Here is a 12,088-nt window from a genome sequence, read left to right as displayed (position 1 = left end):
TGTATATTTTATGTACTTTCTTTGTTTAACAATAACAGAGATAGATAGATAGATATATATATATCTTTGCTTTCTTTCTCTGTCTTTATTTCCTCTCTGCGGAGAAGCGTCCGAGAGTCTTTCTCTTTCTATTTCATTTTCTTTCTCTCTCTCTTTTTGTTTTCTTTGTGGCTCCTTATTTCAGAAAGGAAGTGTCTCTTCTTGTACAGAAGAAAACTCAGAACGAGGAATCAATCAAAAAGAAAAGGAGGGGAGAGACTCTTAGTACAAAGAAAAGACACCCAAGAAACCAGATAAGAGAAGAAGGGGGAGCATACACATACACCCTCTTACCTTAGTTTTAGTTGGAAGACAAAAGAAAAAGGAAAAAAAAAAACGTTTGCTTTTGTTATTATGAGGCTGTCTTTGTGAAGATTAGTTTCATTTCCTTGGTGGGGTTTCTTTAAACCTTTTCCTTTTCGTTTTCCTTCTTGGGGTTATTGAGTCTGGTTTGTTGAGCCATGGCCGGTAGCAATGAAGTCAACCTCAATGAATCCAGGGTAATTTTTTTTTCATTTTTCTTTTTTGCAGACAATTGGGGTTCATTTGGAAGCTTAAATGGTGGTTTGTTTTGTTTTTCAACAATTTTTTATTTCTAGTAAGATGATGTTATGGTGGATTTGACTTTCATTTCGAGCAAATGAAGTTACTTTCTTTCCAACTCGGGTTCCAAAGATTTGACCTTTTTTAAGGGGTGTTATTGTTGGTTTTAACTGAATTTTTGTCTAATTATGAGCTGTATTTAATGCAATTATTTGTTGAATTGTTTTGATTTTACTTTTGTTTTCTTCAAAAATGTTAATGTTGGGATTGAGTTTGTTGTCCTTATAAGTTAAAGTCTGAAATGTTCAAGAATAATTTGGTTCAAGAAAAGGTTCGAAATTTAACTTTTGATTTGAAGAATTTTGAAGTTGTATTTTGGCCCCCACTGCTTCTTTTCCATTTTTTCCCCTTTTTGGTGCTAAATTTATATTCCTCGTCCCACAATTTTCTTGCTGGTCAGGGCGGTTTTCTGAATGATATTTTTCTCTGCTTTGCAATGTGATCAGTCTTTTTTTTTTTCTTTTAGTTTTCAAGTGTATGAGCCTATTATCATCGATGAGCAAACCTTCTAATTGTTTGGATTTTATGTTATTGTTTTTGCAGAGGGTTGTTCCGTTGAATACATGGGTCCTCATATCCAATTTCAAGCTAGCATACAATCTACAGCGCCGTCCAGATGGAACCTTTAACAGAGACTTATCGGAGTTCCTTGACCGCAAAGTCCCTGCCAATATCAACCCGGTTGATGGGGTTTTCTCCTTCGATCATGTTGATGGAGGCACCGGCCTTCTTAACAGGGTCTATCAGCCATCTTCTCAGAATGAGGCTCAATGGGGCATTGTGGACCTTGAAAAACCTTTGAGCACCACGGAGATCGTTCCAGTCATAGTCTTCTTCCATGGTGGAAGCTTCACTCATTCTTCTGCCAATAGTGCTATCTACGACACTTTTTGTCGCCGCGTTGTTAGCTTTTGTAAAGCCGTTGTGGTCTCTGTGAATTATCGCCGATCACCTGAACATAGATATCCTTGTGCATACGATGATGGTTGGGCTGCTCTTAAGTGGGTTAAATCAAGAACTTGGCTTCAAAGTGGGAAGGATTCTAAAGTCTATGTTTATTTGGCTGGAGATAGTTCTGGTGGAAATATAGCTCACCATGTAGCCGTGAGAGCAGCAGAAGCAGATGTTGAGGTATTAGGTAACATTCTTCTCCATCCAATGTTTGGTGGGCAGAGGAGAACAGAATCAGAAAAGAGATTGGATGGGAAGTATTTTGTCACACTGCTGGACCGTGACTGGTATTGGCGAGCTTATTTACCTGAAGGGGAAGATAGAGACCATCCGGCTTGTAATCCCTTCGGCCCTAGGGGCAAAAGCCTTAAAGGACTCAAGTTTCCCAAAAGTCTTCTTGTTGTGGCTGGTTTGGATCTAATTCAAGATTGGCAATTGGCATACGTTGAAGGGCTTAGAAGATCTGGTCAAGAAGTAAAACTTCTTTTTCTAGAGAAGGCCACAATCGGGTTCTACTTTTTGCCAAATAACGATCACTTCTATTGCCTCATGGAGGAGATAAAGAACTTCGTCACTTCTAACTGTTAATAGTCTCTACTTAACCTTAACTACAGGCAGCATACGTAACAAAGCTTGACAATTCACTCGGTTTTTTCCCTTTCGAAGTGATGGTGTGTAGTTATAAGCTTGTGTAGTCTTATTACTTCTTACTGTATTCCCTTTTGTGGTGGTGATGGTGTTCTCACTCTGGAGATGATTTCCTTTCCTAAGGTTTTTTTAGGTGGATAAAGATTTTCTCGTGAGAAGGCCTGTTTCCAGTGGTTCCAAGGATAGGAGCTTGTTTATGGGAATCGCGCATTCAGCTGAGCCACCAGATATAGAAACTTACCCCAGTCAGCTTCCGGCCACAAATAAGGGGAAGAGAGAAGTGTAGGGGTAATGTTTGGTGGTTGATTAATTGGTTCTAGGAAATTGGTAAATCTTTAAGCACTAATTTCAGAACAAGGAATGGAATATATCCATCTTGTTATGAACTTGTATGTTATACTTGTGCTCTAGAGTTAATATAAAGATTTTGTTTTCTGTCAAACTTTGCTATCTGGCATCGAAGACCCAATGTTTGTGTTGTTTTTGTGCCTTGTGTTGCCACTTCCCTTTTTATGATGAAGCAAATCCTTAACTGAGGTATTTTCCTTCTTGTTGGAAGTGATGAGATAAGCAGCAGTAGGTTTCAGATAGCAAGTGTTTTTTTTTTTGTGTGCTAGACAATTCTTTACTAATGGTGAAGTTCCTGGATTCATAGTGTCTCAGGGCTGTATGATTCTACGTTTAGGGTTTGTTTCTTTTTTGGGGGGTTTTTATCTTTTATCTATCTTAAAATCCATTAGCAAGTTGGAGCCTTGAACTTGCTAGTCTGCAAACCTTAATTTGTTAAGGGATTAATACTTGTTTACCAAGTCAAAGGTTAGTTGTCAACTCTCAGACCCCTAGAAAATGAAATTATTTTCTGGCTTATGATTATCAAATAATAAATGAGTCAATTCTACCAGATTTGGCACGAAAATATAAAAACAAGTGTAGATAATACGACACCTGTGCTGTATGCTTCAATATTTTCCAACGAACAACTTGGCCAATCATTTCCACACTAATAAATACTTGTCAGATGAGAAGAAAATTCAAGCAGTTTGATAATTAGATAATTAGTAGTATACAAGGAGAGTGGTTGAGTGAATGCCATTTGGGTAGCTGTTTCCCCTTATAAGGATTTTAAATCTCACTGCAACCCCCATATGCTTTACCTCTTGTGCTCGCTGTCGAAGGCCAACAACACTTAAATGTTGGGTGGTGAATACAAGCTTAGTTGTACTGTAATGAAAGCGTGAGCGAAAGGTGGAGGGTGGCCGGTGGCGTGTGGCGTGTGGCGTGGCGGACCACATTGCACCATGAATTTGTTTGCGTCACTCTAAAGCCCAAAACCAAACCCCAACCAGTCAAAATTTCTGAAGCGTAAATAAAAAAGAAATGATTGGATTATAAGTCCAAACCATGGGTTTCGCCATCTTTCGACGTGGTTTTCTTTTTCTTTCTTTTTGATTAATTTTGTTTTTGGACATTTCTAATTGGGTTTAGGTTTGGAGTTTTGGGATTAAATTGGCCGATGCAAGAAATTTGGCTTTGTTTTTTCGATGAGTAGAAAGGAAACTCTTCAAATAGTGGTTGGGAATTTTGGAAGTACTCTAAGGGACCACTTTGAAAAACCTTTTTTAACAATAAAATATTTTATTCACACCCCCAACAAAAAAAAAAAAACACAAAAACCCATTTAAAATTCAGGCTGTTGGATTGCTTTAAGGGGTTTAATGGAACAGCTAAGCTTGGATAAAGACATGGAACCCTGTCTTTAATTGACTTTCTAGGCCTTTGCTTAGAATATATGCTTGGTTTGCATCAGCCAATCAACAAAATATTCACCCCCCCCCTTTATTACTATTATTTTAAGTTTTGTTCTTTCACCTTTCTTTGTTTAGATTATCAACGGGTTTTATTTTTTTTTCTTTCTTTCTCTTCATTGTCTTATTATGAAGCTGTCCCATTGTAAATTAGCTGTTTATGTCTTTGGAAAAATATTCTGTAATAACGACACGGTGGAGTCATTGTCAAACAAATTGCCTTTTTTATTTAATCACCACGATTAGGGACAAAATCCTTAATCTACTTGGTCAGTTGCCTCACTGTTCTGCTTTAATTTGGATTTTCTTCTTCTTCTTTTTTATTTTTTTTATTTTATCTTTCTTTCTGGACGGTCATTGTTTGCCGACTTGAGGCTGTGCCCCCATTCACACCAACCTTGTTTCTTCTTTACCACCCCACCCCACCCCACCCCACCCCAAACTCATTTCTTTTGTATTTTTCAGCCTCTCACTAAGATCTAATTAAGTTGACTGCTCTCAGACGACCACTCTGCTGCATCCCAAATCTTAAATCTATCATTCATTTCATCATTTAACACGTTGGGAAATTTTAATTATGTTACACCTGCATATATGCATGTAACATCATACCGTCTATGTTAGAATTATTGCTTTGATAATGAATGTAGGAACGTTAAAAAATAGGTTGTAAATAGTAATCTGTCAAACCATTTGAGAGATAGAGAGAGAGAGGAAAAAAAAAAAAAGACATCGGTAGTGGACAAGAAGAATAGAACACGAGAAAAAACCAAGAAAGGCTGACAAGAATAGATAAGCCCGAAAAGGAAAATGGAAAAGATTGGGAAAAGAAATTAAAACACGTGGTGGAAAAAATATGATGTGAAATTGAAAGGATAACAGCCCCTTGGAAAAAACAACATAAAAAAAAATAAAGTAGAAAAATCTTAAGCTTGAAGTTTCTACAAGTTGCTGTGGAGGGTAAAGGCAAAGGGTAAATTCCAGTGTTTGGCGGTGTAACTTTATAGGTATTAATCATTGTCCAACTCCGGAAACAGACATGATAAAGGGAAATATCAAGGTCTTTCTTCGATCAAACTCCATTTTCTTTTATGGCATTCTAAATTTGTAAGGAATAGAATAGAACATTCCCCTCTCCTCTAGAAAAAGCTCAAAAATATTTGGAGGGTAAAAGGTTTGTTTTTCATGAAATGGAGTTGGCTGGCTTCACATGCAAAACTTTGAATTGAAAGTGTCCAGAAGAAGAGAAGAGCTTTTTCTTTATCTTTTCTTTTTTATTTTCTTGTGCATGGAAAAAATAAGACAGGTGGGGAAGAATAAAAGAGAGAAGAAAAGATTACATCAATCCAACAAACATGAAAGACAAAAGCATTAACAAAGAAGTTTGTTTTTACGTGGTTAAGTCAAGCAATAGTGGGTTTGCTCTTTGCTCTTTGCTTTTGGCTTTTTCTTTTTTTTTAATGGGTGGGGTCCTCTCTCAAAGCCCACTATCCCAGTATCTTCATACCAATAACCTTCCACTGTTAAGCAATTATTTGATATTTATTAGTTCTGGGATGGGTTTTGAACAGGAAAATTAGTGAAAAAACCACTGAGTAGAAGAATATTACAAGGAAAAAAACATAAGGAATATGTATGAGGGAAATGAATGTGGAAGCAACACTTTGGCAGGGCAGTGGGGTATCAGCCTGTTTCTTCCTTGTCAAACATGTTTCCGCATGTTCCTGCATTGTCACAGTACAGTTTTTCAGTTTTGTTCTCAGCTTTGCTTCCGACGTGGTTCAACCGAATATCGAGTAATGTGTGTTTTCTCACCAGGGGGTGTAAAATTCTGGGAGGCAAAATGGGGTTAATACCAAGGAATGTGCTTCCCTAAAGTAGGAAACGTATTAGCGGTAAATATTTTTTTTACAGCTGCTGCTGCCGCCACGGCCCGCAGATGAAATTTGATGAATCCGGGGGGACGTTAACTGGTTTTCCCAAGAGTGGACAGTCATTCGACAGCAACACTGGATCCAATTGTACGGACGTCCCAAGCTCTTCCCATTTCTATAGACTCAATGAAGTGTGTTTTTTAGTTTGGTCAGTGAAATTATTGACGCATTTGCAACGCAAGTTGTACAGAAAATATTTGGGCTGTTAAACCAGTTAAATCACAAAACCCAAATCCATCAAGACATGGCCTGGTGCCAATAAGGTAAGAGGCAAAAACTTGGGCCCCAATACATAAAACTACTCTACATTGCATCACTTAAGGGCTGAGGCTTGTTCTTTATTTCAGAAACAAGAACGAATTAAGCAGAGTTCGGGTGAACTAGTAACACTTAAACTCATGCATTTAACCCTATGTCATATCTTAAAGAAAAATTTATGTGAAACCATACCACTGAAAATTATTATACTATGATTATAAAATTTCAACTCTTCATGACTGTAAATATATTTGAACTTCATATAACCCACACGAATGTTCACATTTTTGGTGGTTCAGAGTCAATACTTCACATTTTATAGCAAGAAGTTGTTAGTAATGTGAACCTAGCTCTGCTGCCAACCTTGGGTCATTAAGAAGTTGAGAATGAACTCACCGGGTTATCACTATTTAATAACATGATGTAGTAAAAATATGACACTCATCAAAATGAGAATATTATTAACACTTCGGGTGGCTAACCCTCTTAAGTAAATTAATTAAAAAAAATTTATAGATTGGCCTTTGGTTCCACATATTTATAAGAAGTTACAGCAATACAACTCTCATTTGAATGCCAAAGAACCCTGCATCTCGGCCAAGCTTGAAAGTTCCAGAATCGCTAGAAGTAAAAATAGCAAAACTGGGCTTGTACCCCAAAATCTTAATGCTTGCTGTGCATAACAGTACAATACTTTTACACCCTAACATTTAGAAACAGCTCTGGTGTTTGAGAAAACTAACAGAGAACAAAGCTACGCTACTCGATTAAACTAAGATCATCAATTCAATATGTACTGAATTATGAATGCCATGATTGAACCTTAGATGTCACCTTCAGCTCTCTTTCTCATAGATGACGAGTTCTAGCCAATCTCTTGTTAGAATCAAATTGCCAAAACATTGTCTCTCCTTGCATTTGAGGAAAAAATTATTTCTACAGTTCTATAAAACTTAATCAAGTTTGTCAGATGGCAGGAAGCAAGCAGCAAGAAAACACACAATCCTGAATGTCCTAATGAATTTTATTCCTTCTCTTGGCAATCAGCTTATAAAGGGTAGTCTCAGTCCATCAAACAATGTAGCACTTTCTGCAATTACATAGATAGCCCGTCAATCACAGTATATAACCACAAGGCATAAGAATAAAAACAAAGAAAACTGAATATCTTCATTTAGTTTGAAGAATGAGCAATTATTCAACTCAACATGAGGGCCTCTGAAAAAATGCAGAATTTTAAATTCTAATCATAATATTAAAAAAAATACCCACATTAATGTAGCATTTTTTTTTATCAATAAGTTAATCTAGCGTTTCAGAATTATTTTCAAGTAGCATCTTGCTGGGGTAAATAGACTCAGAATGATTATCAGACTGCATCTAATCCCCTAAAAAGTTAATTAATCTTTCATTGACATGAAAATATAAGTTCTCGATATTGTGATTATCCTAAGGAATTTAGCAAATGAAATTAAGTTTCACCATTTATGTATTCTTATGGCTCAAGAAAATGCATGATCAACTCTGCCCCCTTTTCTTTTCAATTCATAATAAAGATACCACCAGCCAGGTGAAGGTAGTATAAATTGGAGGACAGGGAGGCAATAAACTGCTAGATCACAGGAAATTATCTGTTGGCATAAAACAAACTATTAATTACTTAGGGTTCTAGGTATCCAGCGATTTTTGGAATAACTAATGTTACCTAAATGTAGGCATTATTCAGGGCACTCCCAGATGCTCCATCAATTACTGAAAGGCAGGTGTTAAAGATTTAGACATGTAGGATCTCCTTATAGTTGAAGGTGACAATTCATACTCTTTTTTCAATCCAACTGGGTAAGATAAAGCCCACTATGGTCTGCTGGCCTACAGGCAGGATATACTGATAGTTACTGCATAAGAGAGATTATAAGCAATGAGGAGCAGCTCAGTAGAGAGTGAAACCTTGAATATAGTCACAGCAAACAAGGAGTCCGATTCCAGTTATAGTCTCCTATAGCCTTCTCCTCAAGTCATTCTTAAAATCTGGTAACTCTACCAGAACTTAAATTCTCCTAAATTAGTCATAAAGCTGGTGGACCAATTACATATCTGATCCTTTCATAGCCCACCAGCTCTGACTGGTTTCCAATCTCCTTGGAGCTTCTATTGCTGTTTACCTTAATCTAGACAAACTACCATAAAGTTTAGATATTAGGCTTGACGAAAATGTCTAGTGAGTGCAAACATAAAGTCTCTTTTGGACCAACTAATGATTGTTCTTAAGATTAAATATAGTTTCACAACATCCATAAAGACTATTGTAACAGCTGAATTACACAACAGAAATTGGAGGTAAGAGCTCAATAGGTGCAAGCAGAGGATGGCTCATTTACGCAATGTATCATTTCCTAGTAGCAACAATTCATAAAACGCCAATCAATTGGAAGAGGAAGAAGGAAAACTGAAGGCTACAGAGCAATTGCATGGAGATATGACTATGTACATTAAATATTTATAATATTTATTCATAAAAGAAGTCAGGGAAGGTGGGAGAAAAAGGGATCAATAATACCAATGTAATTTGTCATTGTAACTAGGTGAGTGAATGAGTCAAACTACTCATGAATTTCTTGGGTTTGACTCAATGAATACTCGAATTCGACTCATTCACTGTCAAGCCAAGCTCAAGCTTGAGCCTAGCACTGTATTGACTCAGCATCGGCTTGAATTCACCCCTAATTGTAAGTTAATATTCAGACCAATGATTATATAAACACATTTCAATCAAGAACTACATCAAGACAAGATGTGTACCTATGAGTAATTTGAAATCTCTATTAAGTGTTATGATCGTGATGAACCAGAAATGCTGATTGGCTAAATGTTTCTTGCAACTTCTGCTGGTGTATTGCTGCACAAAAGGTTTATGATGCATATGTGTCCAAAGGAATCCCATAGCCGCGTTTGCACATCAATCCCACTACTTGCTCAACCTTGTGTCTTTTACCACACATTGAGTATGCCTTGTACAATATCCAAAATGTCTTCTTCGTGTAATCCATGTTGAAATTATCCATCTCATTAAGGACATTCTCCATTTCTTCCAAGCGCTTCTGTGATCCATACATGACCATTTTGCAGTGATACAAAGACCTGCAGATTCTCCATCCAGCACATTCTGCGCGCTTTACAAAATTTGCCAGTTTGTCCACAGCATTGTATCGGAAATAAGCTGCAATAATGCAACGCATCAAGCGAAGTGTAAGAACAGAGGTCTTGTGCTCAAAGGCCTCATTAATCGAGTTATCCATACTCTCTAAACAATTCTCCTGAGCATAAAGTCTAATCATCAACAAATTCAACCAAGGCCTGTATTCAATTTCTGGAATTAGCCTTAATAGTTCCTTAATCCTTTTAGTCCTACCCTTGACAGAACTCTTACAATATGCACATATCATGGCTCTAATCAATGGGATTTCCTTGTCATCAACGTGATGCTTTATCATTTGGTATGTCCTTTCCATCTGCTCCAATTTCCCCGAGTGTGCGTATCCTCGAAGCATCAGCATGTGAGTTTTAATATCTGGCTTAACCGGTCCAGCCTTCATCATATGAAAAGTTCTTTCCATGCTATCCCACATCCAAGCAGTCAAATATGCAGCAATTAAATTGTTATAGGTATTTAAATTAGGGGAAAGATTTAAATTTTTTATCTCCTGGAATGTTGCCTCCATGTGATCTATCAGCATCAAACGACCAAAGACTGATATAAGAATGTTGTATGTTACAATTGAAGGACTACAATCTGGTTCCCTTTTAAAATCCCGAAACACTAATTGACATTTCTCAGCAAGACCATTGTACATATAGGCACTCATTAATGCATTGTAAGTAGACGTAGACTTGAGTTGCTTATTAGCAGCCTCAGCAAAGAGCTCAACTGCAAGATCTACATTCCTAATCCTACCAGCAATGACGATACCACTAGCATACTCTTCCTCCGTCATAGGATAGCCTTGCTCTGCCTTTTTTCTCCTCCAATTAAACACCTGAAGAAACAGTCTAATATGAAAACAAAATCCAATGCATATCAATGTCTACGATGCAGCTCTGAAACACTCCTAACAAAGCATTTAAACAAAACCCCACTAATAAAAAAACCCAGAAAACATAAACCTAAATAAATTCCATCGTAAATTGAAACAAATAGTCTTGTAAAAAAGGGGAAAATAGAAATACATACCTCCAAGGCCAAATTACCCGAAGAATACAACTTTTTCAATAGCTCTAGAAAAGCAGAGTCATGGAAATTTTTGGTACGTAAAGCAGGGTAATGTTTACAACTCCCAAGTAACCAATCACCTTTCTCCTCCAACGCCTTGTTCACTTCCTCTAAACAATCAACACTTTTTACCAATTCATCTCTGAACAGAATCACTTTCCGGAACAGATCCTCTCTAGCTTTGGGTTGGGGCTCCGCCTGAGAAAGCTTTTCAATGAACAAGCTGATGATGTTGCTGGGAATCGCCGTTGGCAGCGGAGGTTGGTTTGTTCGGGCACCAAGGTCACCATAAAATCTGAAAAGAGAGAAATTCGGAAAAGTAAATAAAAGAGGGGATGCAGTTTTGGGTTTTGACGGGTGCCTGTGGAGATTTAATAGCAGCTCTGATTGGGCTGCTGCCTCGGAGATTTTGAACACACGCTTCATTGTGATTGTAATCGGGACATTGTTTGTTCAGGGTTCAAGGAGGGTTTTACCGAATGGGGGAAGATTCTTTGATAGAAACCGATGGGGGGCGGGGCAAAGGCTGAGGACTTGATGGTGACTTAGGAGCGCCGAGTCAAACCGGAACTCCTAGAATCTCACTTACCCTGGCTAGTGATTGGAGGAACCGGGTTGGGTCGGATGGCGGTGCCCGTGAAACAAACCAAGCCGTACATATAATCTTCAAGAGTTTCTATTGGCCTTGGGTTAAACCTGCTTCACTGCAGTGACAATTGACAAAGCGGGGTGAAAGTATGAACAAATTCGGGTTAAACCCCAGCCAATCTCAAACCTGTTCACTTCTGTCTTGTTAATACGGCCATGAGTAGTTAATGTTTATTCATGTGACTGTGTTTCTAAATTATAATCTTATCTTAGCCTAAATCCATGCTGCATGAAATAATTATATCACATTAATTTGGAACCGATAAGGTTTTTTTTTTTCATAAACTTTTTATTAATAATTTTAAAAATCCATTGATGAATGTTTATATACACTTATTAAATATTTTTTATTTTAAGAATTTTTTAACATTTAATACATTATTTTCATCATATTCAAAGAATATATAATATGTTAATTATGAAATTTTTTTTATAAATATAACCTTAACAAATGTTTACCAATACTTTTTAATATTTGAAAATGAGTTTTGAGACACATTTTAAAATTATTATGATAATTTTTTTAATATATTGATATGTATTAAATTAATTGTTAATTATTATAATTAATATAAAAAATATTGTTATAAATATGATTAATTGTTGATTAATTGGATCATTTGTAATTTTATGTGTACATGAAGTTGTTTAAAGGTGAAAAAAATTATATGATCATATTAATATTGTGATATCTTAATATGCAGTTGTAAATATTATGTGATATAAAATGATAAATGATAATTTAATTAATAATAATTGATGAATTGTTAATTATAAAATTTTATTAAATTTAAAATAAAAAAATTCAATTAAATAAAATAAAAAGAAATATTTATTTAAATTTTTAAAAAATAATTTATGATTTTTTTAGGTATTAGCTATCTGCTGATTTTTCAGTATGACACTTGTTAGTTGTTAGTAAGAAGGAAAGTAGC

General features: G+C 36.3%; 2 protein-coding genes across 3 annotated transcripts; one reads left to right on the top strand and one right to left on the bottom strand.

The window, feature by feature from the left end:
• LOC18613439 (gibberellin receptor GID1B) lies at nt 7-2,898 on the top strand. Its single transcript, XM_007050672.2, has 2 exons — nt 7-539; nt 1,186-2,898. Exons 1-2 carry the CDS (start codon nt 501-503, stop codon nt 2,179-2,181), a joined length of 1,035 nt encoding a protein of 344 aa, XP_007050734.1. The 5' UTR covers nt 7-500; the 3' UTR covers nt 2,182-2,898.
• LOC18613437 (pentatricopeptide repeat-containing protein At2g30780) lies at nt 6,704-11,217 on the bottom strand. 2 transcript variants are annotated; one of them, XM_018114304.1, is made up of 3 exons: nt 10,467-11,217; nt 7,944-10,272; nt 6,704-7,328 (listed from the first exon to the last, which is right to left on the bottom strand). In XM_018114304.1, the coding sequence occupies exons 1-2, from the start codon at nt 10,929-10,931 to the stop codon at nt 9,148-9,150; spliced, it is 1,590 nt and encodes a 529-aa protein (XP_017969793.1). In that variant the 5' UTR covers nt 10,932-11,217; the 3' UTR covers nt 6,704-7,328; nt 7,944-9,147. The 2 variants fall into 2 exon arrangements, with proteins under 2 accessions (XP_017969793.1, XP_007050731.2); XM_007050669.2 differs by having other exon boundaries at nt 9,038-10,272; nt 10,467-11,214.

Source organism: Theobroma cacao, chromosome 1 (genome assembly GCF_000208745.1).
Source record: "Theobroma cacao cultivar B97-61/B2 chromosome 1, Criollo_cocoa_genome_V2, whole genome shotgun sequence".
Taxonomy (NCBI): Eukaryota; Viridiplantae; Streptophyta; class Magnoliopsida; order Malvales; family Malvaceae; genus Theobroma; species Theobroma cacao.
The sequence above is the reverse complement of the archived record's forward strand: the minus strand, read 5'-3'. Positions and strand labels throughout refer to the sequence as shown.